This window comes from Rattus rattus, chromosome 11 (assembly GCF_011064425.1).
Source record: "Rattus rattus isolate New Zealand chromosome 11, Rrattus_CSIRO_v1, whole genome shotgun sequence".
NCBI classification, from domain to species: domain Eukaryota; kingdom Metazoa; phylum Chordata; class Mammalia; order Rodentia; family Muridae; genus Rattus; species Rattus rattus.
Genome location: NC_046164.1, coordinates 16,885,425 through 16,911,711, shown reverse-complemented (window position 1 = coordinate 16,911,711; position 26,287 = coordinate 16,885,425). Strand labels below are relative to the sequence as shown.

Here is a 26,287-nt window from a genome sequence, read left to right as displayed (position 1 = left end):
CACCTCAACAGGATAGAACCTCTTGTTCAGCAGAAATAACTCACAGATAGTGCAAGTAGATATTTACAGAGTGTCGAACAAGATGGCAACATTGTAATTACCTTCACCTTCTGCTCATGCCCATGTGAATACCTCACAGTTACCAACGTGGCATCTTTTGGGGGTGCTATAAATCAAAAGTTCCCGCAATGCCCGGGGATTCCCCTGGGCTGGCTCCAAGTGCTAACTTTATTATCTCTCTGTCTTTTAAAGCATTGAGGGGTTGGGAGGGTGCTCTTAGTGAATGGGTAAGGACTAACTTTATTTCTAAAGTGTTTAAGTTTACAGTGTATGTTTAGATTAGAGAAGGAAAGAGACATCGGAGTTGGAAGAGTAGTCCGCACAGTAAGTGGTATCACCAAACAGTGAAGCCATTTTTGTTTCAGGATTTTAGCAGAGTTCAGGATAGCTAAGGTTTGAGTTCTGTTTACATTTGGCTAAGCACTACTTCCTGTTTCTGAACAAAGGAACCTTAATGAGATCTGGACATGATGCACAGAAGTGATTTGTAAGAAGGAAGAATAAATGACTTGGAAATGTGTCTAGGTTAGTTTTCCCTGAAGCAACCTCCCCCCAGCCCCACCTCCTCTGCAAGGCTGGTTTGGTCCTATGAGCAGCCGGATGCTTTGCCAGGTTGGTGATGGCCAGTAAACGACACTATCCGTGATACAAGAAACCAGAGGCCTGCCTATTGACCAAGCAGGAGGCATCTGTGGCCTTCTGTTCTCTAAGTTCACTCTGCTTTCTTGCACAGTCATACCTTCCAAGATCATATAGATTCTCCTCCGTCCTGAACTATTGGGCAGCATTTAAAAATCGCATCCTGGTAATAATCCACTGTGATAATATTAGGGGGCTTTATCTGTGTTTTGCTTATTTTGGAAAATCCACTTAGGAGCAAGGTTTGCTTTTATTTTATCTCTGAGGACTGGCAGGAAACTTTACCCATCTTGCAACTTGTAGGATAGCATTTGAATTAAACAATTGGCTGCCGTTATGTCAAGTTTAAACGGACAGCGCCTTTTATCAATCGATGTATGTTACTAAATTAGTAAACAGAGTAATGTCTCATCCAGAGAACTGCGGCAGGATATTGTCTGGGTAACTAACGTAAAGTAAGATGCCAGTGTGTTTCTGACCTGACCTTTATTTTCCTTGGCAGGTGTCTGTCACCAAGGCTGACCAAGATCTGGGATTTGCCATCCAAACCTGCTTTCTCTCTCCATACTCCAACCCAGACAGAATGTCTGATTACACCATCATCGAGAACATCTGTCCGAAAGACGACTCTGTGAAGTTCTACAGCTCCAAGAGAGTGCACTTTCCCATCCCGCACGCTGAGGTGGACAAGAAGCGCTTCAGCTTCCTGTTCAAGTCCGTGTTCAACACCTCCCTGCTCTTCCTGCACTGCGAGTTGACGCTGTGCTCCAGGAAGAAGGGCTCCCAGAAGCTGCCGAGGGTGCGTGGGCCGTCGTCTGTCGGGCATGTTTGGGTAAAGAGGTGCAGGTGGAGGTTTTAGTTTTGAGGTTTTGAAAAGCCTTCTGGTTGAAGTACCAGCGTGAACAGGGGACGGCGTGCTTTAGGGTTTGTCGGAGAACACATTCTGAAAGTTTGTCTTCCCGTGTGTGCTTCATTGTGCCTCATGAGTGATCAGCCAGGGACTGTTTTCCACCAAGGGAGAGGCCTGGATCTGTCTCTGATGGTCAGATAGCTCGCCGCGAGTGCTGTGCCAGAAGAACAGGGAACCGAAAGGACAAGATCAGTGTGAGGATTAATTTTTCCAGGTCCCATGGAGACTGGGATTGAAATTGTTTTGTGACCTTCTCTGTGTGAGTTATAGTGTTGCTTCTCTCGGGAGGACTTGTAGGGGAAATTAGTAAATATTTTACTTTCGCCCGTTTCTTATCAGTTCATCTCATTTGCCTCGTGCCATTGCCCATATTAAACGGCTATGTTCTGTTGCCATAACAGAAATCGGAGCCCTTCGACCTTGTTGGAGCACTGCGTGGGGCTCTGTCGGACCTGCCTTGCGTGGGACCGGTTTCTCTCTCCTGCTGCCACTTCGTTTCTGGGGCCTGATATAATTACATATAATTTCCTCCGGTGTGTTTATTCAGTAGCTGTTACACACAGCCCAAGCTGGAGTCTGATTCTCTTATAATCATGGGTCCACTGATACCTTAGAAGCACAGACTCAAGCTATAGCCTTCATATGTATGGAATCCTCTCATACAGGGACCGGAAGAAAAAGCAGGAGTGAAAACGATTACCGTTAAATAGATTTCTATGACCTGAGTTCCTTGAATCATTTCCCTGCGCAGTTACTGATTTGAGCTTTGCCTACAAATAAATGCACACCAAATCACGAGTAACCGTAACCGGGAAACATTTGCAAAGGCTCAGGCTCTTTTGTTTCTTCTGGAACCACTGCTACTTTAGTTCTCACCTAGAAATGAAAGCGACAACACAACGCCCTCCTAGGTAGAAGAGCAAAGGAGATGGGAGATGCATGCAGTAAGCGTGTGGAGGCAGATGCATGCAGTAAGCGTGTGGAGGCAGATGCATGCAGTAAGTATGTGGAGGCAGATGCATGCAGTAAGCGTGTGGCGGTAGATGCATGCAGTAAGCCTGTGGAGGCAGATGTATGCAGTAAGCGTGTGGAGGCAGATGCATGCAGTAAGCGTGTGGAGGCAGATGTATGCAGTAAGCGTGTGGAGGCAGAACCATTAATGCTTCTTGCTGCTTAAAGGCAGCATTTCTCTATCTCTTGTAACTCCCGAGTACTTCTGTGACAATAGAAAAGGCCCGAGAACCTTCTAGGAAAAGGTGTCGATGGTCACCTAGTCCAGCTGCTCTTTGCTGGGAATTAGGTGTCTGACCCAGGATCCGCCTCCAAGTTAGCATTATATGTTCTTAGTTAACTATAGAGGGCTATCCAGACAGTATGAGGAAAATAAAGTCACAAAATGAACTGACTGTGTATCTTTATAACAGCCTGCCTTGCCACAGAAAATTCAGTTTCCCTCTACAAGAAAACTCTTTTCGGGGTGTTTGTTTTGGGGTGGTGATGGGGTGGGGTATCTTCTTGTGTGTGGCCCAGAGAAGCATACACTTTTCCAGAGGTGATGCCTCCTGACCAGATTCCTGATTAGTTTCAGGACTTAAAATATCTAGAAACTGCTGGTCAGTCTCAGCTTACACACCTGGCGTCACTCCCTCCCCAGGACCTATGATAAGCGAAGTTGAGCCCAGGCTAAGAGGTGGATATGATGAACAGATAAAATACTCACTGGCATGTGTGAGGCACTGGATTAAACCTCTAGCATCAAGAGAAAAAAAAAAAGGCCAACTCAAAACAAACTCTGTGGAAAGCCTAATGTTATAGAGTATAAAATAAAATAAAATAAAATAAAACCTAACAACGATGACAATGCGCTTGCCTTGCTAGATTAGAAATAAATTCTATCATTGTCTAACACAATTACAGACTAATTCTGAAACTTCCAGCTCTTTGGTGGAGAAGGGGCAGGGAGGACATCTGTAAGCTGTCCCTTGGTAGGTGCATTTTCCAGTACAGCTGAAAATGCACCAGGACCGCCATGACATCCCCCTGGTGATGTAGGGTTCTTAGAAAAACGCACAGAGAGCCTGTTTCCCCCACGGTTCACAGCAGCGAGCTGTCTGATAAGGGGCCAGGGACAGCCGTGTGCAGGCCTGGGGAAGGTACTTTTCTCTGATCCATGACTGCCTTGCTCTGCCTCTCTGCAGTGTGTGACTCCTGACGACGCCTGCACTTCTCTCGATGCCACCATGATCTGGACCATGATGCAGAATAAGAAGACATTCACCAAGCCCCTGGCTGTGATCCTCCAGGTAGACTATAAAGGTGAGAATGGGAACGCAGGGCCTGTCTTGTAAAGGTCCCTAAAACATACACAGTGAGGGAGATGGATGACCCCTGCAAGCTTCCTCTGACCATCATGTGTGAGCACATGCATGCACGCAGACACAGAATAAGTTTCCTCTGACCTTCACTAGCATGGTGTAACATGTATGTGTGCATGCAAGCACATAGACACACAGAAGTTTCCTCTGACCCTCACTAGCACATTGTATGTGCACATGTACGTTCATGTACATTTAAACACACAGAGTAAATATGTTTTTTAAGAATTCAGACTGTACATCAAAATCTAGTTTTATTCTAAAATAAATCAAGGCTCGTAAGAGCTCAGCGAGTTGAAGTATTTGCTGTGAAACCTGACTGCCTGAGTTTGATCCCTGAACTCATGTGGTAGGAAGAGAAAACCAACTTTCCCAAGCCTGTCCTTTGATATCCATCCACATTCGTTCTGTGGAACACACACACACACACACACACACACACACACACACACACTTTATAGTGAACAAATGAATGTAAAAGAATTTAAGATAAATCAAAGGTAGCTTTAGAAAAATCGAAGGTAATCGATAGCTTTAGAAAATAATTCTTTGCCCCAAGAGATTTTACTTAGGTGATCCTGTCACTTTGGCTACATTGTAATTTATTTACAGATTATTTATTCTTTAAAAAATAGATCAAGGGGCCCGAGAAGCAGCTTAGCGGAGGAGTCTAGGTAGCATGCAGAAGATTCCAAGAGCCACAAAGAATCAGGTCATAGTAAAGGTTGGCTCTGCCCTGCTACTCTCCTCTGCATTCAGATGTGCTTCTGTGAGTCTGAGGCGTGCTGGGGCCAGCACGCTATTCACAGTCTAGTGTTCAGTGCTCACCGTTGCACGGCCCCAAGCTGCTATAGTGCTTCATCAAACCGTAGACACCTTTTTGAGAGGGGCTATGATCTGTGAACATTGTCCATTTAGGGACACTGGCAGAAAGAAAGCTGACATTTATAAATGAGTTTTCAGAACTTTGCAGAAGAGCAAATACTGGTCCTCTTTGCACCCAGGGTTTCCATTCCTTTATGTATAAGAACACTCACTAAGCTGTGCTGTGCAGAATAGGAGAAGAGGAGAGACGTGTCCTGAAACGTGTGGTGTAAGCACCACAAGGACAGGCAGGGCAGACAACCAGCAGGGAACCCTGAGGACTGCGGGGAGGACACCACAGCACCAGGGGCAGGAGCAAGCCAAGAGGTGTCGGGCAGCTGTCAACAGCTTTGGGGTGGAACCAAAGCGGCATGGATGATCTGAGTGGCTACAATCCTCCCTGTCTGGAAACAGCCTGTCACTCTCCCGAAGCCTCGAGGTCTAAGGGTGTCAAGCTGAGAACAGGTTGGCAGAGTGAGAGGGCCTCCAGGGTAAGGCGTTTCAGGATTAGAACCACAGACCCTGTCACTCGATCCTGAAGGGTAGAGAGTCACCTGGTAAGAACCAGTGAGTGGCTTGGTCCCAGCTGCTAGGCATTAGAAGGGAGTCATGCTGGCTGGTACTGACACCAGATCTGGGGTGTAAGGCACCCCTAGGATGGCACTTTTGGGCTGAGGTTGGCAGGATGAAGCAGTGGGTGGCTCTGGAGCTGGCATGAGCTACCAGAGAGGAGGCAGGTGGGTGCTGCCGGTTTCTCAATACGGTTTGGCCTTTGTCAAAAGAGCTGTGCTGTTGCGGGTGCACGTTCCCTCAGAAAGGCAGGGAGCATGGGGTAGGGACTGGCTCACAGCCCTGAATTTGAGGGCACTGCTCTTGCTCCCTCCACACCAGACCGGTGGGGCTGTCTTTTTGTTTCGTTCTTATCTGGAACCTCAGGGGACTTTGTTTTTCTGGCCATCCTAGACTCAAACTCAGATGCCTGTTCTTTTTTTAAGTTTTTCTGGAGGAATTATTTGTTTTTTTTTTTTTTAACGTTAGAACAGGGGATTCCTTTCCGGTTTCCGGGCACCTTCCTTAGGTGTTCCCTTCCCCCATTGCTGCCCCTCCCCCCACAGTCTAGTACACCACAGGACCCAGGGCTTCCCCTCCACTGGTGCAGGGCCATTGGGTGGAGGGTCAGTCCATGATTTCTTAGTCCCTGGAAGTTCATTTTGTACTGGCCATCCTAGACTCAGAATGTCCATCTCAGATGCCTATTGTTTTTGTCCTGAATGTGTTCATTTTACTTTATTGGTTGGTTTCCGGTCCTTTCAAAGGTACGGTGGCCTCACCTTCACTAGGCTACCTAGATACTCCTGCCGCTTTGTTGAGTTTAGGGGAAAGGAATATGAATAAATTGTGTTGCAAAGAACTCATGGTTGGTCAACAGCTGGCTGTGTTTTATGCTATAAAAGCAGCAGCCAGCTCGCTCCCTGTCCCTGTCCCTGTCCCTGTCCCTGCCCCTGTCCCTTACCTATTTTGAGAGCACTCATTCAGTTGGTAATTGAATACAGCAGCTGGCTGTGCCCGGTGCCAGACAGTACTTAGGCATTAATATTACAACACTATAACTTCCAGCAATTCTTTCATTCTTTTTTGTTAAACTCCGGTGGCATTTTTCTAAGTAATTTCTCTTGTAAATTGGGTAATTACTTTTATTCAAACTTAGAGTCATTATACTGAACGTTCAGTGTTTTCTTTTCATAAAAGTCTAAGAGGAGAGGAAAGGTACTGTTTTTTTCTTCTTTAACCAGATATCAAAGCAGTTTCGTGAGACTCGCTAATTGAGGTGAGACTTCAGTTGGAGAAGCAAATGGGCGAACCATTTGCTCAGGTTTATGAAAGACATCGAGAAGTCGAACTTGAGCTTCCCAAGGGGCTGTGTGCAAATTCGTCTTCCTTGGCAGGAATAGGAGATAGGTTTTCTGCTGATTCTCATCTTTATGATGATCCCCTCACCCTTTGTGATTAGTTTCTTTGGCTCTAAAATCATTCCTGTTCCACTGGAATATCACTGGGAAAAGGCGGGCGATCACTGGCCGATAGCAGTGGCTTATTTAAAATAGCAGCAGTTAGTGTTCTTTCTGGGAGTGGGAGATCAGGGATGACATGTGGGGTAGGTTTCCCAGCAGCTTTCCTGACGATGCTCTTCCTGCTCGTGTCCTTGCCACAGAGCCAACTATCCCTGCCCATCTGCTCCATCTTTCTTTATTGTAGTCATGTTTTTACGGGCCACAGATACAGGCAGAGTGGCCACCACCACTGCCAAGAACTAGGATGTCTTTCAGGCAGTGTTCTTCCCCTGTGGGCAGGGAAAGTGGCCACCCAAGCTACAGGAATAAGTGTATGTTCTTCCTTAGTGGAACCCTCATGAGGGTATCATGGTCACCTTTGGAATCAGCGTTGGCCAATCATCTTTTGGCTACTTAAGCCTTCAAGAGTAGGTGAAGATGCTTAGACTATTAATGGTGGTGAGAGTCCCGCACTGATGAAGCATTTGTTTTGTGCTAAGTGCCTAGGGTGTTACAGAATTTAATTCTCACAGCAGCTCTGTGGAGAGCACTTTATGGAACTTGGCCACACACCTACATATTAGCAGACCAGGATTCAAACCCATTCCTTCAATTTTTTCGTCTTTTGCGAATCTTCCCATGTAATCTAATTCCTGTTTTTAGTAAAACAAACACACACATACCTGCTGGTACCATAGGGAGCCACCTCCCCACATCTACTTCCTTTCCTTCCCCAGCTCCATCACCTCCCCCTCCCCAACTCCACCCCTTCACCCTCCCCACCTCTACTCCCTTCCCTTCCCACCCCACCTTCTCTCCCCCCCCTTCCCTTCCCTCTCCTCCTTTCCTTTCTTCTCCCCTTTTTCTCCCCCCTCCCTTCTCCCCTTTCTTCTTCCCTTTCTCTCCTTCCCTATCCCCCTCCCCCTTCATCCTCCTCACCTCTACTCCCTTTCCCCTCCTTCCTCCCCTCCCCCCCCCCACCTCCCCTTTCTTCCCCTCCCTTTTCTTCCCCCATCGTTATCAATGTAGCACCCAAGTATTTTAATGAATATGAGCTAAAAGGCAGATGAAAAACTTTAGGGGGAAATAAAGCCCACATTCCTTGACAGGGTTAAAATGTTACAATGTATTTAAAAGTGCAAACTCAGTCATCCTGTGACTTCCTAACTTAAACGCACAGGAAAGCAGAAAATGCAAATAGCTCATGCGTGTTACGGTCTCTGGCAAAACAATTAAAAGGGTTGAGAAGCTGCCGGTTACTGAAGCCCGTTGGCAGGCTTCCCAATTTGCCACGATTTATACCCGGCTTTTAATTCTTAGCAGATTAAGCTTTTGAGATGTTGGATCTTCTCCACATCTGGAAATAAAGCACCTGCATGTCACGGGCTGTCAGCAAATGTGGATTTCCTGCTTTTGCTTTCGGCCAAACCAGGGTTCTTTCAGGCGAGGGAGGGAAGGGTTTCAGAAAGCAGAGTCCTGTGAGTTGGAAATTGATCTAAAAGAGGCGTGACTTTATGGGACACGTTTGGATTTTCCAGAACCAAATACTCAAAAAAGAAAAAAAAAAAGTTTGTCCTGAGGTTAAGGAGAAGAGAAGGTGAAGGACAGGGGGGGTTCAGAAACTGGCAGAGCAGACTCATGGAGGGAGCAGGGTGTAGAACCCATGGTATCCCAGCCCCTTCACATTTTGAAAACTGCTCTTGGGGGATTTTAAATGTATGTGAGACTGGAAAGATTCTCCAGGAACACACCATCCAGCTCGAGCAACTATTCACGGTGAATCTTGGTGGACGACTTCCCATGGTTCATTTCATCTGTCAGCCATCCAAGAGATACCTCTGAAATTTACGAAGCATCAAAAGATCTCGAGAAGGCTGAGTATGGTACTATAAGCCTCTAATCCCAGCACTTGGGAGGCAGAAGCAGACAGACTTCTGTGAGTTCAAGGCCAGCCAGAGCTACATAGGGAGACCCTTTCCCAAGGGGAAATAAGAAGTTGGAGGAGGACCCCAGTGCTTAGATCACTTAGGACTGCTGTTCTGCAAGCAGTGTTATTATAAAACCATGTTTTTTGGGTTCCTACTAGATCTTTAAGGCCTTTCTAGCACAAGGTTTCTCACTCTGAATAGCATCTGCCTCAGGGCTAGATAACTCTGATGCAGGTGCACTGTGGAATCCTTATCGTTATCCTTCATTTCTACCCGGTAGGTGCCTGTGCCCACCCCCAGCCTCCCCACCCATCACCCCTACTCCCCCATCCCGCCGCTAAGGGAGCCATTGTCTAGTGGCAGAGTGTAGATAAGTTAACAGACCACTGCCAGGGGCCCCAGAAACGCTGAAAAGAGCCCAGAGAAGGGATCAGTCAGAGAAGTAAGGTTAGTAAAAATACTCTTGAACGACCACACGAAGCCTCCTCCTCCCCGCCTCCCCACTGCCAGATGCCAACAGACGTGTGTGCCAGTTTGCTGCTTCGCTTCTTTGTGGGCCTTCTAAGGCCTGCAGTGTTTAGAAGAACTGAATTAAACTGGCAGGCCAGAAGCTGTGTCAGTTACTCATGCATGACCCACCCCGGGCGAGCACTTCCACAAAAGCCACGCCCAACAGCCCGAGGGGGGAAGATTTTGGTTCTAGAGGTAAACCAAAAGTTATTCAGAGTACATGAAAAGATCTGATCCAGAATGCTGATTATAGTGTATCCTTTCTGCAAAGAAATCTACTGTTAAAATTCTCCTTACAGCAACGTCTAGGATTCCTTTCTAACAGTCTTTTCCCCCTAAGCCCAAAGTCAATATTGTCACGGCAGTTCTTTTCTTTCAGCGGGCGGCTCTAGTTACAGGACTCTTGAGGAGACAACGCTATTTTAGTTATCCTTGGGGGGTTATGGGGAACAAGAACTGTTAGAGGGTGAACCCTGGAGGCTCTGCCCTGCCGTGTGGGCTTATCCTGCAGGGATAGTCATGAAGGGACTTGACTGAAGGAAATAAGGCTGGGGTGTTCCAGTTTAGCTCTCTGGGAGGGCCCTACACGGGGCAAGGGGGAGAGAGAGTATTAGATCATAACCCAAGTCCATTAAGAACTTTTAAACAATACCGTCCATCAGGAAGGCCTTGCCGTAAAACCTAAATGCTTACATGTGAGGTCTCCCCCGGGGGGAGAATCATTCTTTTTTAAACCACTTGGGGATTCTGAGTGAGAAAGTTTAACCGCAGGCGGAAGACTTCATGGAGCCCTTCCCAGAAGTGAGTGTGTGCACACTCCGTGCGTGATGCACGCTGCTGAGACCTTCAAATGCCTTTGCGCTTACTTCAGCGAATCAGACTGCTAATTCTCGAAAGTAGGTGGATTTTTGTGGCTAGATGCTTCCACTTCGCGGAGTTCTTATGGTGGAGCTAAGAGAAGGAGGATTTTTGTTTGCTCTAATGTACTACACAAATCTGTAGATGCCAGAGTTAGTGTTGATGCTGCTGCCAATAAGCTGACACCCAGGAAAGTGCAGTTTAAGCAAGCACTCTTCCAACGGTGCTACGTCCCCAGCCAGAAAAAATGCATCATTTAAAAAATTGTTTTATTATTTTATGTGTGGGGGCTGTCTTGCCTTCCTGTGTATTTGTGTGCCCCTTGCCTGTCTGATGGGCTCACAGGCCAGAGGAGAGCTTCTGATCCCCTGACGTTAGAGTCACAGATAATTGTGAGCCACCATGTGGTTGTTGGGTATCACACCCAGGTCCTCTGGACGAACAGCCAGGGTTCTTAACCACTGAGCCACCCCTCCAGCCCCTATGCAATGCATTTTAAAGTTGGCGTAATGAGTGTAAGTTGTGTACTGAATTGTATCATTGTTTTTTCTGGGACTGTACCCTAGCTTCCTGTCTTTTGTGGTGATAAAATATCCAAACCAAACCAAAGAGAAGCCGCCGCATACAAGAGGGGAGTGGTTTATTTAGTTTGTAGTTCTAGCTCACAGTCTATTTCTTGGAAGAAATCAAAGCAGGAACTTTAAACATCTAGTCACATCACACCAGAGGTCAAGAAATGTGTGCATACACACTTGCTTACACTCAGCCCCATTTCTCTTATGCACATTTAGGACCCTTGTCTAGGAATAGCGCCTCCCACACTGGGCTAAGTCTTCCCACATCAATTAACTTAAGATAGTCCCTCACAGACATGCTTACAGAGAGCCCCATGTAGACGGCCCCTCAGGAGAACTCTCCTCCCAGATACTTCCCAGTTGTGTTGCACGGGCAATCAAACATCGCAGACAGGGTCTCACTGTGCAGCTCAAACTGGTTCAATGCCACCATGTGTCCAACTTGTCCTTTAACAAAAAATAATCCTGCTTCCACCTTCCAGGAATTAGGACTATAGGATTATATACAATGCTCTCTGAATTAATTTTTTAAGTACCTTAATTTTCTTGGTAATTGTATCGAAATGTAACTCAGACGTTTCCTCATCAGGGGCTGTCACGACCCGCACTTTCAGGGGTCTGTACAGTTACTGATCACTTAGAACTGGTCTTGGTCCAATTGAGCTGGTTATCCTCGAGAACGAGCAACCCATCTCCTTTCCCGCTGTCCGCCTTATTATTTATTTTTAATGTTGCAAAGGCCAGCTTGCTTTATTTTGGTCTGAATTCCCCCAAGTCCTCTTTTGTCACTGTTGTTTTGCTATGAATTAAACGTGTATCTTTCTTTATCGAATGAAGAATGAGCTGAAGCCAAGAGACACTGAGCACAGACCACTTTTAACTCTGAAGAGAAAGATGGAGCCCAAGCCAGGGTTTCTTCTTCTCCCCTTTCCAATGAAGGGCAGAGAGATAATAAATTTGGTTTTGGACCTATCCAGCCCATTTCAAGTGCTCAGATCGTGCGGACTGAGCAGGACCACAGGGCACCGCACTTATTAAACGAACTTGAATTTTGTGTAATCTTCACCTCATGCAATATTCTTCTTTTGCTTCCTTAAATAAATCATTTCAAGTTACAGTTTCCCATCTCAGGCCACAGCGTCAGCACCCTGGTCTAAGCCCATCTCTCTGTGGAGAACAACAAGCGCTGGGCACAGCAGTGACTAAGGCATTGCTTCCCCAGGCTGAGGACAAGGACACACACTCCTCCGTAGCCAGGAGGCAGAAACTGTGGTTCAGCCCTTGCCCTGATGCTTCCCAGCTGTGATCTTTCCCTGGTCACAGGATATCAGTCTCAGCCGCTCATTTGTAAAACAGTAATTGCAAATTCTTCCTCTGCCTGCCTCAGAGGACTGGGTTTTAGCCTTGGACCTGTGGCATTCTGCGATTGTGAAGCTACAGAATTACTGACGACAGAAGCATTTTGTCGTTTTATTTATTCTTTCCACCATTTTCCAAAATGGTGTCAGCATTTTAAGCACCTGCCGCCAGGCACCTCTGGAAGTCTGGGTCCCTGCCACTCTGAGGCTTTCCCTGAAGGCAGGACAAGAAAAAATGCTGGGAACCTCCACACTCCCTGGCACTCTAGCATGTTAGGATGTGACCTGTGTAACAGGAAAGGGGGTTGAGCAATGTGGGAGAGGTCAGCCCTACAAGAGAGAGACCAGGCCAGCACAACAGAAATTAGCGTATAAGGTGTAATTGAATGAGCCTACACACGAACCTTAAATAAGGAGTCACCAGCATCAGGACCTGGGAAAGGAGAGGGGATAAAATGTTTCACTGGAAACAGACTGCACTTGTGTTTCTCTGTATACAAACGGGAGTCCCTGGGGTTTCGCTTTGAGGGGGCTCAGGAGGAGGAAACATTTGGAACATGGTGAGAAAAAGAGAGTCTAGTAACACAGATAGTGAAGCCTAACCTAACCCTGCGGTTAAGGAGAAAAGTTACAATAGCAGTAGGTGGTGGTGGTGGTGGTTTTTCCGAGACAGGGTCTATGTGGCTCTATGGTCTGTGTGGTCTGTGTGACAGACTATGTGGTCTATGCAGTCTGTGTGACAGACTATGTGGCTCTGGCTGTCCTGAAACCCTGGTCTCTATGTAGACCAGGCTTAGCCTCAAACCCACCTCCTGAGTGCTAGGATTAAGACACTTGCCACTATGCCCAACTGAAAGCTGTAGATTCTTTAAAGGATGTTTAAAAGGGGGAACAGTATTGTGACTGTGTTAGAGACACATGGTATTTGGGGGGATCCAACCCTCGCATAAGTAACCGTAAAGATGGATACATACACACAGTCAGACCCCGAGCCCTTAGATTGGGGTGCCTTCAACTTTCCTTCAAACTGGAGAGCCTCTGTAATCGTTCATTAGCAAACTGCAGTGCCTAGCGTTTCTGAGGTGGACTTTCCATATGTAAAGAGGGGAGGTTGGCAGTGGTTTCAGGGAGTATTTATTAATACAGGGCTGGAGAGATGGCGCAGCCGTTAAAAGTGCTGGCTGCCCTTCTAGAGAACCAGAGGTTAACTCTCAGCACCCAAGTCAGGTGACCCACAACTGCTTATAATTCTAGCTCCAGGGAATAGCCTCCAGGAATAGCCTCCAGTAGCACCCCCACACAGGGTTTTACACACACAAACACACACATACACACACACACACACACACACACACACACACACACATGTATTGACTAATAGAAAAACGTCTGTTCTGTTCTGATGAACCTGATGATCCCTTGTGTAAATGGGATGCATTATGACTTATGCTTTTGTTTCAGAAAATGTTCCCAGCACTAAGGATTCCAGTCCAATTCCTCCTCCTCCTCCACGTAAGTCTTTATGCAACTATTTCCAGGCAAGGCCCCTCTGGGCTTTTCTAAGAATGTGCTGGTTAGGGAAGATGTGCCAAACTGAGCTGATAAGGAGTACTGGGCGACCCTCCCGCTTCCTCCTCCTTTCCTGTCCAGCTTTCCTTTTCCCTTCCTCTGTCCTTCCCTCACCCCCTTCCTTCCTACTCCTATGGTCTCTACCTTTGCTGTATTAAAACCTTCATTCGTTGACCCACTGACACATGCAGCCGGAGTGGGACAGCTACAGCCTCCCTTTATCCGGTTAATTATCGGTGTGCTTTTCCTGTCCTCCAGTGGGGAGTGTTTGCTTCAAACCCTGCCTGTGGTGTTCACCCGCTCAGAGGAACGCGGCCCCACACATTCAAGACTATCTTTAGGCCAAGGGATGGAGAGAGCTAGGGAGAGTAATAGAATAACCGCGCTCGGCACCGTTGGTACAGAGCGGTGAGTAGGGAGTCATGTAGGTGGCTATGGTTCTGAATATTATTAAAGTGAGTTTCCATGGCTGTCATTTGGCATGGAAGCAGGATTCCACCTTGGCATCCTGCCACCCACCCAAAGTTCTTCTAGATAATGTGTCCCTGTAAGGAGAAGTCTGTATTGTTTTCTCCTCGGAGACCCCAGGACTGGTTCCCATTGCTGACCCCAAAACATATACAGTATTCTTTTCTTCAACTTTCTTTCTTTTTTTTTTTCATTTTCTTTTTTTTTTTATTCTTATTTTTTGGTTTGTTGTTGTTTTTCTCTGTGTGGCCCTGGATGTCCTGGAACTCACTCTGTAGAACAGGCTGGCCTCAAACTCAGAAAGATTTGCCTATCTCTGCCTCTGAGTGCTGGGTACAAATCATTCTTTCTAGTACTCCTATAGAAAGTCCTTTTATATTCTAAGAGGCTTATTTCCAGAAGATTACGGGATAATGGAGTGCCACAGAGTCAGTAACGGACACAGTGGGCTCATCTTCACAGATGACATCTGTCTTTGGAATTTCAGGACATTTTTTACTAAAAACTTACCGGCACGCTGTCTTTGCGTTTGTGGGCATAAGATGGCCCAGTGGCTTTCGTACCTGTCCCCTGGACTAGATTAAGCTTGGTGGCCATTGTAACTTCCACTAGGCTCTTCCTTGTTTCTTGGTTCTCCTTCCTTCCCAGGACTGACTCTCTGTCATACTGACTCACCTTGTGTTACCTTCTGACCATAATGGGTGGAGTCACCCTCATTATTCCCGAATGTAAGGCATGCAGCTGGAAGAGCTTGGGTCCTTGAGACTCCGTCCATCTGGGTAATACTGAAAAAAAGTCTTGGAATGGCTGCGAGTACTTAGAGGTCACCTTTGAATCTTTTGTGTTGGTGTAGTTCAAAAGCAAAGAGGTTTCATTTCTAGAATGATCATTTAGGGTTGCTTCTGAGTAGGGTAAAAGAGGAAATTTTGACATGAAGAGAACTTGTACCTTCAATTTATATACGTATATATATATGTATGTATACACACACACACACACACACACATATACATGTGTGTACGTGTGCATTAAAACAGACTTATCTTACCAAACACTTCTTTACAAACTAGTCCTCGCTCAAAGATGCTTCCTCTTGAATGAAAGGAAATATCCAATTTCTGTGAGCTGAAATCAGTTTCAAACCTAAAAAAAGCAATCTTTGCCAAGTAGAGGAACAATTAGTTCTTGTGTATGTTTTGCTGACAATAAAACTGACATGGCACCCACTAAGAAGTAATTCTCCTCATGGAAAGATCAGAGCTGGAACGGTGTCAAAGTACAGGTTGTTTAAAGTGAGGCCATTTGTGGGGATTAAGGTGGGGCTTACTGTGAACTCAGTGGCACTCTCTAACGCACAAGACTGATTCATTCTGTTCTCTTTCCCTCTCATCTTTCAGACTCTGTAAGTGTTCTCAAAAATATCTCAGAGTCCACTAAGGCTGCAGTGAGCCCCCTTGCTCACAAGTACCCAAGGAAGAAGCAACGGGTCTGATTTTGAGAGTGGCAGTTTACTTTTTTAAAAGACAGGGTCTCACCGTGTAACCTTGTTTGGCCTGGAACTCACCAGGTAGACTAGGCTGGCCTTGAACTCATACAGATCTGCCTGCCTCTGCATCCGGAGTGCTGGGACTAAAGGTGTGCACCACCATCCCTGGTTCTTCGCCTTCTACAGTATTTTAACCTGTGACTTTTCAAGTTGCCTAAGTTCTCAGACCCCAGACTTAAAGTATCACAAAATTTGTAAACCTTATTTTTTTAAAAAACAACATTTTGGGGAGCTGAAGAGATGGCTCAGTGATTAAGAACACTTGTGCTCTTGCAGAGGACCCCACTTGGGTTCCCAGCACCCACATGGTGTTCCCTAGCCATGCAGAACCCCAGTTCTAAGACAGGAGATTCAATGGGCACGCATGTGGTGTGCTTAAGTGCATGCAGGCAAAAGAGTCAGATAAACAAAATAAATTAAAAGCCTGAAATTTTTTTATTAAAAAATCTCTTTGCTCAGAATAACTTGCAAACAGAATATGCAAAAGCCTAGTCTAGTCATCTTTTCCTTTGTCAGAAAATTTGCAGCTAGCAAAATGTGGAGTTTACTGTAATTGTAGTCTCTGATCTTATACAACCATGCTTTGTGAAACAGGATTAAAGTGGAAGTGCGTGAGAGTGCTTGACATCGTGTGTGTATCTCTTTCTCTCTTCTAGAGATTTTCCATGGCCTGGACACACTCACCGTGATGGGCATTGCGTTTGCAGCGTTTGTGATCGGAGCGCTCCTGACGGGGGCCTTGTGGTACATCTACTCCCACACAGGTTAGTGACTGCTCACTTGCAGCTAGGGTGCGTCTGGGCACCCGCCACACACACAGGGCAGCCACCACACAATAGACGTCAGCATTTATGTTGGATGGGGGGAAATAACAAGCAAAAGGAAGAGAACACTGTTCATTTTCTTACATCCATGTATTTGGCATTATTAGGTCACGTGGAGATGTACCTTGGTGTAAGTGATGCTTAGGAGAGAAATGTTTACCGTTTTTGTTGGTTGCGATTGCTGTGCTGGTGATGCTCAGCTTCTAGTACAGTTCTAATCCTGCCATGAACCTTAAAGGAGTCTGTGTAGGATGACTAACTGGAACTAGACACCATCCCTCCAAAATGAAAGACTTTGGAATAAGCTGATGTGATGAGGGAGAACAGTTGCTCCATAGCTGCCGGGGCATTGGATAATGCCCACCCTGTCCTCAGTCAGTGACTCCAAACCACACTCTCCTCATCTTTAACTCATGACATATTTTATAAACAAGATTCTCCTGTGTTTACAAAGTTTAAATTTCAAAATATATTTTTATGACGAGAAAAATACAAAAAGTGAAACGAGGAAGTTTAAGCTGTGCTCTCCTGTCCCACCTTCCCACTTTCATATTCTTTTGGTGAATACAGAGTCGTGCCCAATATTCCTGTCTTTGCCTCCTAAAGCAGTAAGATTACAGTGAGCCATCAACCTTCCCTGGATTTACCTAAGTTCTGGGGGGTTCTAGTCCCCAGTCAGCATGCTTGGGCAGCAGGTGGTCATCCCCAGCTTTTGTTTTCTGCTCAAACTCTTGAGAAAAGTACTTGACATGAGCTAGTTTGTTAGCCAAAAGTTTTCACTGTTTTCACTTCAAATGCTACATCTCGTAACAAAGTATCTTAAATCGAGGGCTATGCCTTGTAACAAAGTATCTTAAATCGAGGGCTACGCCTGTAACAAAGTATCTTAGATTGAGGTACAGACAGCAGCAGATCTTCCACTCCAGCGCCCAGGGAGTCCACCTTGTGAAAGTCAACCTAGTGGCAAAAGCTAAAGAGAGTTTAATAATGGAGCTCTAAGTCCTCAAAAGTCTTTGTTCCCAACCAGTAACTCTCGGGTGAAATGTGTTTCATGTCAGAGAAGATGATGGCCTAAGTGGAGTGGTTCTGAGCATTATATAAATGCCGATGAGTCATTTGAAGAAGTTTCCTCATGTGCAAGTTCAGAAAAGAACCCGAAGGGACAGCTTTTAGCAGAGTAGAATTTTGGAGTAAATAATTTTATCACAGCAATACTGACATGTTTAGATCTCAAACTAATAGTCCTTTGCAACTTTTTCCAACCTCCTGCACGGAGGAGGTTCTAGGGCACTTGGCGGCTTACGTTGTCTACTGGGAATAAACTTGAAAGTACTCCAAGAAGACTGTAGCTCTGAGGATTTTATGTGGGGCTGGTCACCCACAGATGTTTTCCATGTGTCTACTCAGCCACTGGCTGGCTTTGGTCTTAGAACTGAGCCTGAAACCCACATGGTCCATCTTGGGCTAGGAAGCCAGGCCCAGGCACAGTATGGGGCTACCAAATGATACTCCAGTGTGCAGGCAGGCCCCACTGAGATCCCCTAGGCAATACCAGATTCGTCCAAAGCATCAAGCTGATAGAGGGCAAACCAAAGAGGGCTGAGTGTTGTGTCCTGCTCCTCGCTGAGGTTGGAGGTGGTTGTACCTCACCCTCTCTCATCCAAACAAAAGCCTCTGAGGAAAGCTGAAAGCATTGTTAATACAAAAATGAAGTTTGCACACAGATTAAAGGCAAACAAAAGACCCTTCCAGCAAACAGTTTATGTTTATGCCAACTCAGAAACGAAAAGATCTACAGACGCTGTTGTTGGACTTAAGCTCTTGACACTGCTTACGATTCCACTCCAAAATGACTTTCCAGTGAAAGCTGTGGCCCCCCAGCTGATCTTATGCACAGCTCACAGTTAATCTTAGTACCAAACAAACACAAAGAGGGCTCAGTTCAGAACCCTGTTAGTTTCTGACATGGATCAGCCAACAGCAAGTTTAGATGAACAGGGATGGTCAGAACATTATGGCCAGCAAGCAGGGATGGGTGTCCAAACACCGACTCAGTCCTTTAATTTCCACAATAAGCTAACTGTGGGACTCAGACCTTATATGGTATATTTGGGGGGTTCAGGCTGCTCTGCCTCTGTGTCTGGAACCACCCTTCATTTGGATGACTCCCTCTGCTCATGTTCTCCAGCTCATCCACAGCACACAACAAGTCACAGACTTGAATCATGATGCTTCACTCATGTTCCTGGGATAGCGTTTAGTCTAAAAAGATAGGGTTCCCGCTCTGTCATATAGCAACTCTGGCCACAGTGAGATAACTGCTTTCGGGATCCATTAATTCTGTCGGAGGAGAGATGGTTGGGGTTAGGCATGGATCTGCTCCAAGATTTCTCACCTCTGGGGATACAGGTCCAAGAGTCACAGGTGTGTTCACATCTGTTGTTTCCTGGAGCACAAAAGCTCTGTGTTTGCTTTGTAGAAAACCTTTTTAGCCTTATCAAAATAGTGCACGAGAGTGTGGTGCCTGAAGGACTTACTAAGACAGCCAGACCCACCCCCACTCACTCTTTCACTTCCTTCCCCGAAGTAACATTTTTCAAACTCTTGTCTGGTTCTTTGAGATAACAGCTGACATCTCTAAGTAACTCAAGTATGCGGCTGTCTCTTTTCCCTTGGTTGGCATCCTCTCGGTTAACGTCCTATTGCAGAAAACGACCGTTTTATCTCTGCTTTACCTGGGTGTCCCAATTATGCATCCATTTCCCTTCTTACCCCCTAGTACAGCGGTTCACAACCTTCCTGATGCTGCGACCCTTTAATACAGTTCCTCGTGCTATGGTGACCCCCAGCCATAAAGTTAATTTCGTTGTTACTTCATAACTGCAATTTTACTGCTGTTACAAACCATAATGTAGATATCTGATATACAGGGTATCTGGCATGCAACCTCTGGGAAAGGGTCATTCGACCCCCAAAAGGTTGAGAACCGCTGCCACCCTGGCAGAACCACAGTGAAATCTCTGTTGGCTACACATTCACTGTTTCCGCGGTGATGACCACACATGTGCTGATCACAACTTAAGCTATTCCATGTGATAGTCCGTTACTTCTCCGTTTTAGTTTTTCCAAAGATCAGTAGCCTTTCTCTGCCTCTCTGCACCCTATCCCCCATTAGTTTAATTTTTTTATCATCAGTTTGTCTGCTGATTGCCGGCTGTTATCTCCTGCCACCTCCCCACATGCTGTCTCTTCTTCCACAAGAAGATGGCAGGCAATGGCTCTGCATTAGGAGTACTGACTGTTCCTTCAGAGAACCCGGCTTCGGTTCCCAGCATCTATGTCTAGCAGCTGCTCACAGGGGTACGCTCTCCCTCCTCCCCTCTTAAAAACAGAACAATGTTTGAGCAAGCTGGACCCATCTAACTTGTCCCGTTGTGAACCATCTCTTTGGCCTCCAATCTGGAGGTCTCCATCACTTTTCTTTGGGTCACGGATGCCATAAGACATCCCACGCCTCCCTTCTTCTTGGTTTAAAGGGGACATGGGAAATACGTGTTCCCTTTATGCCGTGAGTCTGAAATATCCCCGTTTTATAGAAACACTTGTTCGGCAAAAACAGTGGATACTGTTAGATTATAAATAATCCCTTGGTATTTCGAAAGTGATCCTCGTTTTCTTCTAGCTCGAAAGATTGCTGCTGAGGGGTGTAAGACCACTTAGATTCATGTTCCTGATTCTCTCCATGTGTTATCTGTCTTTCCCTTCTGGAATCATCTTAATAATAATAATAATAATATCCCTTGATTTAGGGGTGTTTTCATATTTCGTGCTGGGAACTAATAGGGCATTTAGTCTGAAAACCCATTCCTCTCCATCCCTTCCTTCTGTCCCTCTTTCTTAATTGGTGTGTTTGCCTGTGTGTGTGTCTGTGTGTGTGTATCTGTGTGTGGGTGTGTGTGCGTGTGTGTGTGTGTGTCTGTATGTGTGTGTGTCAGTGTCTGTGTGTATGTCTGTGTGTTTGTCTGTGTGTGTGCATGTGTGTGTGTGTGCATGTGCCTGTGTGTGTGTGTGTGTGCGTGTGTGCAGTGTGTGTGTGTGTGTGTGTGTGTGTGTGTGTGGAGGGTGATACAGAGTATCTCAGCATAGCATATGTTGGCTTTGAACTCACTATGTGGCCCAAACTGGCCTCAAACTTGTGATTCTCCTGTCTTAGAGAAGGTGCTAAGGTGACAGGAATGTGTCACTCAGGCTTTCTTTTCTCTTGCTTCTCTCACCCCATTTCCTGTATCTTCTCATTATGTAAATTATCGGAAAAGGTGAACCTCCTAACTAGTCCTCTGCTTCTTCGTCTCCTTCAGTTACCTGGAATCCTGCCTTGGACTTTCTTAATTCTAAGGACTGTAACTTTGCCTTGGTTTTCTTGTTTGTTTGTTTTAAGTTCTCTTCTCTCCTTGTGCCTGGGTTATCTATCTGAAAATAACACAGGAGCAGTTCCGAATATGAGGTCCTAGCCCTGCGAACTTCCGTAGGATGTGTTGAGCGGGCTGTTTTATGGATGAGCCCAGGGTCACCCCCTGTATCTTTCTTCTGAGCTCATCGGATTTTTCCTGAAACAGGCCTTCCTGTTTCCCACCTGCACAGCATAGGTCTTGCCTCAATTTAAAAAAAAAAAAAAAAAGTTAATAAAAAGTGCTGACATGGCAAACTTCCTGGGCAGGGCACAGTGCTGACACTTTTCCTGAATACGGATAATCAAACACAAGTCATGCTCTGGGGGAAGCTAACGTGTGGGCTGTCACCAGAGGACCGAGGCCCTTCTGCTTCAGTGGGGGTGAGGCTGAGCCCAAGTGTGTGGAGGTCTCTTCAGCAGCGCCCTGTACTCAGCTGTGGGGTCTGTGCTGGGCATTTCCAGAACCCTCAAGGTCGCCCTCTTCAGGGGGTGCATGGCCCTCTTCTTTCTGGATAAGGACAAGGAGGTCCCAGTCTAGTAAGGGACAGAGGAAACTCAGGGGAGTCGTATTGCATACATTGTGGGAGCTGGATCTACTCCACATTGTGTGTAGACCCTAGCACCTCCTCTCCCTTCCAGGTCTGATGTCTCAGTTGCCCTCGAACCCTCTGTGACAGACGTATACCTCTATACCTCATGTATTGAGGCAGGGTCTCTTGGTTGAACCCGGAGCTCACAGATTCATCTAGTCCAGAGAGCCAGCCTGCCCCAGGAGCCAGGCATTGACAAACAGGTTCGCTGGTAGAGGTTCTCCTGGATAGAATAGTGCATTGAACCATAGTCAAGAGAGGATCAGGGCAGTGTGATACCCCACCTCAGGGCACACCCTGGGGTTTTACATAAGCAAGACAAGAAGTTTCCAAGACTCTGAAGGTGAGAGCTTTTTCTAGTGGACACTAAAATAAGCTGACACAGCAAAGAGACACTTCCCAGGAAGCAGATATTCAGACTTCCTGGAAGGACACGCTGCTGACATCTTTCCTGTTCTGGAAAAGATAAACATGAGTACACTGCTGGAGGAGCAAGGCCATCCTGCTTCGTCCACTAGAGATGGAGCTCACAAGGCCAGCGGAGCCCAAAGGGATGGCAAGAAACCTCCCCTTAGACCAGCATGCACTCGGTTTAAAAGGGGAGAGGTGGTGGTTGTTGTTTTTAGTGAGGTTCAGGGATGTATATATGAGTATATATATATGTATGTATATATGAGTGTGTGTGTATCTGTGTGTGTATGTATCTGTGTGTCCGTGTATGTATGTGCATCTTTGTGTCTATGTATGTGTATATGTGTGTCTGTGTATGTATGTGTATCTGTTATATGTATGTGTCCATGTGTCTGTGTATGTCCTTGTGTATGTGTGTATATGTGTGTCCCTGTGTATGTATATATGTGTGTGTGAGTGTGTGTGTGTGTGTTTGTTTGTGTGTGTGTGTGTGTGTGTGTGTGTGTGTGTGTGTGTGTGTGTATGTGTGTCTGTGTATCTGTATGTGTATCTCTGTGTATGTGTGTCTGTGTATCTTTGTGTGTGTCTCTGTGTGTCTGTATCTGTGTATGTCTGTGTGTGTGTCTCTGTGTGTCTTTGTGCACATGTGTGTCTGTTTGTATGTATATGTGTGTCTGTGTGTGTATATCCGTGTGTATATGTGTGTGTATCTGTGTGTACATGTGTGTCTCTGTGTGTGTGTGTGTGTGTATGTACATCAGGATAATTAATGGCTAGAATTATATGGTAATAGAAGCTGGGGTAGGGCCTATCATATCCAAGGCCCTGGGTTCAAACACAGAAGGGAGAAAGGGAAGTAAAAGGAAGGGGAGGGGAAAGGAAGAAAAAAATATTGGATTATTTTCTAGAAATAACCTCCCATTTATGAGAAGGTGAATTTTTGGCAGAATGGTGCTTCTCACCCTGACTACATACACATTTGAAGGGGGCAGTGCTGGGGAAACCCAAAATACTGCAGGGGAGAAGACTGTTAAAACACCATGATTGCCTGCTCCTTGGGAATACTGACCCCTTCCCCTCTCCATCCCCCCAATCCCAGAAGAAAAAATAATTAGAGGAAGCCAAATGCATGCACGGGTCCCAGGTGCCCCAGGTGGACGCAGAAGCCTGTGGAGCTGTGTCAGGGAGAGCTGAAACCTGACCGGGGCATGAGCCGCAGCTGCCTTTGCTCCTCGTGGCAGCATCTTTGAGGGGCCCCAGGAAGGCAGCAGAGGTCTAAGGCCTTTAGTTCCGGAGCCAGCTCTGAGGTCAGAGCCTGTTCTAGCTGCTTCAGTGTTGGTTTTAATAAGCAGAAGGGAGGGCTGCTTATCTCTGCCTGATAGGTGCGTATTTCAGCATGACAGGAAAGAGGGCCTAACTCATAAACAGACCTGGCCTGCTGGGAGCTTCTCGCATTGGTGGGGGCGGGGACTGCTAAGGGGACATTCGTGCAGCAGCTCCCGCCTCTCTCCCCTACCTAGAGTCTGTTTTCTGGAGGCCAGCTTCATTGAAGGGACCAAGGGTAGTGCCTCTCACACAGTTAAATGCAAACCACGTGTGACCTGAGCTTTACCCTCTCCAGAGCATTGCACACTTGGCACAAAGCACGGGCCAAGCTGTAACGCATCGGGTGTGTAATAACAAGCGGGGCGTCTGACGTGTTAGGAGATGCTCGCACTGAACCCAGCAGAGAGCTTCAGGTGCAAAAAGGTGGTTTGCTGGCAACCAGTGCAGGCCTCATGTGCAGATAGATGACTTAAGCTCCTCGCCCTTGGAGCTTGGGGGTTTCCCTTGGCAGCCCCCTCTCCCTCCTCCCCCTCCCCCTCAGCTTCTTCCCCCTCAGACCCCTCCCCTTTAGCCCCTCCCCCTCAGGTCCCTCCTCCTCAGCCCCTCCCCTCCCCCTTAGACCCCTCCCCCTTAGGCCCCTCCCCTCAGCCCCCTTCCCTCAGCTCCCTCCCCTCAGTCCCTCCCCTTAGTTCCCTCCCCTCAGCTCCCTCCTCCTGAACCCCCTCCCCCTCCCAGGGCACGCTCTCAAAGCCATTAGCCCAGTGTTAAACAAGGCATTCGAGCAAAAGGAACGGGTGGCTCAGTGGTATTCGGCTCATGCCTAGAGTGTGCAAAATCTTAGGTTCCATCTATAGCACAAAAAATGGGTAGGCCAATAAAAAAATTATAGACTTACTTACAAACATTATTATATTGATTTGTGATTAATTTTAGAACTCGGTCGTGTGATTCTTGGTCATGAACTTGTTAGCTGGTTAGGCAGTTTCATGGTGTCAGAAGATTCGCCCCTAGTTAGTAGATACTGGTCATGTTTTGAGAGTGGTAGGCTCTGGAATCCAGAACATTTGTCATGAGCCACCAGAGATCCTTGCCACAACTGGCCATACAGGATACACTCTTATTGGCTTATAAAAACTGTAACAAAACAAAAACAAACAAAAAAACCTGAAAACAACAAAAAACTCTTAAAGCACAAGGCCCTCCAGTCAACCTGGACTAGCTGCTTCTGCCTGTAATTGAGAAAAACACTGGGTAAAAAGTCAAAGAAAAGGTGTGGGTGGGGGGTACACATACTTCTCAGATCCCACAATATGACATGTCGTTTTTTTTAACTGCAGGGGAGACGGCACGAAGGCAGCAAGTCCCTACCTCGCCGCCAGCCTCGGAGAACAGCAGTGCGGCCCACAGCATTGGCAGCACTCAGAGCACCCCCTGCTCTAGCAGCAGCACAGCCTAGGTGGACAGACAGACACCCGCCCACCGCAGCCAGGGCAGGGCCCGATGCCAGTGCTGCGTGTCCACACTCGGAAGTCTTGATCTGGGCTCCCTGTAAAGAAAGAGTGAATTTCAGTATACAGACAGCCTGTTCTACCCACCCCTTACCACGGCCCACATAAATGTGACCCTGGGCATCTGTCACACGAAAGCTAAGCTGGTGGCCTTCCCCACCAGCCCCTCGCAGGATGGGGGTTTCAATGTGAAACATATGCCAGTTTTGTTTTATTTTTTTTAATGCTGCTTTGTCCAGGTGTCCAAACATCCGTCATTGGGGTGGTCTGTTTTACAGAGTAAAGGAGGCGGTGAAGGGACGTCAGCTAGTGTGTAGAGCCAAGGGGAGAAAGCTAGGATTCTCGCCTAGCTGAACCAAGGTGTAAAATAGAAGACACGCTCCATATCCAGTCTCGCCCTGGATGCCCTCTTCTGACCTGCCACACCCTACATGGTCCCCTGTGTAGCTTGCTAGCCTTGGTGGGGAGGGGCTGTCACTTACCACCGCAACATTCCTCTCTTGGGCCAATGAACGCTAATTCCTGGTCCTCCATGCATGCACACCAACTCCAAAAGTGCCTTAGTCAAGAGCATTTCTCCTTTCAGGCACACAGAAACTGAAAACGGTCGAGAGAGTGGGATATCGGATTTGTGCCTGTCTCCGGCATTCCGTCCTAATAATATTTAAATATCAGGCAGGTGGGGTTCGGTGGTCAGCGAGGGGATTAGCAGGGTGATGCCTGTGTGTGGCCATATGGGCACAAATGCAGAACACATTGTGGGGACGATCACTTCCCCCTTAAATATGTTCTATGCTTCCAGAGTCGGAACTTAAGTTATATGTGTTAGGCTATATTGACTCCAAATTCATCAGCCTCTCTGATGGGCCTGTATAAAAACCTGGAGAGGCCCAGGCCATCTGATGATGTCACCTGTCCTGCCCCGAGGATGCAGAGACTGGGAGAAGGGCGCTGACTTTAAAAAGGGTTTCAGGTGAACTTCTTCAGCAGAATAAGGCGATGCCACTCTGACAGTTACTGAGTTCAGTGACACCTCTGTGTTAGAACCCCAGAGGGGATTCTCCATCCCAGATCCACTGCAAATTAAATACTAATATTGATTTTCCAGAATCCCACCCCAATCCCCCCAACCCCGAAAACAAGCTCCTGTAAGTAGAACAAGATAGATCCTGGCCTGAATAGCCATGAGCAAAACCTCACTGCCTTTACGGTCAGGCAGTTGTGCCCTGGGTCTCCGTGAATGAAAACTTCAGTTGGAAGCGTTACTGGTAGAAACAGCTATGAAGGGTGGTGGACAATCTCTCAGTCACCAAACCCTCGTCTAACTGACTGCATAGTGGCCCAGCTTCCATTCAATTGGGAAAATTTGAACCAAGGCAGATTCCTTCAGGGCTGAGAACCTCAGACTGATGCATAAATACATTGAAAATACTTCAGATTTTCCACATGAATACAAGATGGTTTGAG

At 46.7% G+C, this 26,287-nt stretch overlaps 1 protein-coding gene across 1 annotated transcript in view; it reads left to right on the top strand.

Moving 5' to 3' along the window:
- Nucleotides 1–25,935, top strand: part of Tgfbr3 (transforming growth factor beta receptor 3) — a 107,266-nt gene extending 81,331 nt beyond the window's left edge. Inside the window, exons 11-15 of the mRNA XM_032916431.1 lie at nucleotides 1,202–1,498; nucleotides 3,808–3,925; nucleotides 13,590–13,640; nucleotides 16,368–16,475; nucleotides 24,650–25,935. Coding sequence (XP_032772322.1) covers nucleotides 1,202–1,498; nucleotides 3,808–3,925; nucleotides 13,590–13,640; nucleotides 16,368–16,475; nucleotides 24,650–24,768 — 693 coding nt within the window. The 3' untranslated portion in view covers nucleotides 24,769–25,935. The remainder of the gene's footprint in view (nucleotides 1–1,201; nucleotides 1,499–3,807; nucleotides 3,926–13,589; nucleotides 13,641–16,367; nucleotides 16,476–24,649) is intronic.
- The last annotated feature ends 352 nt before the right edge of the window (nucleotides 25,936–26,287 follow it).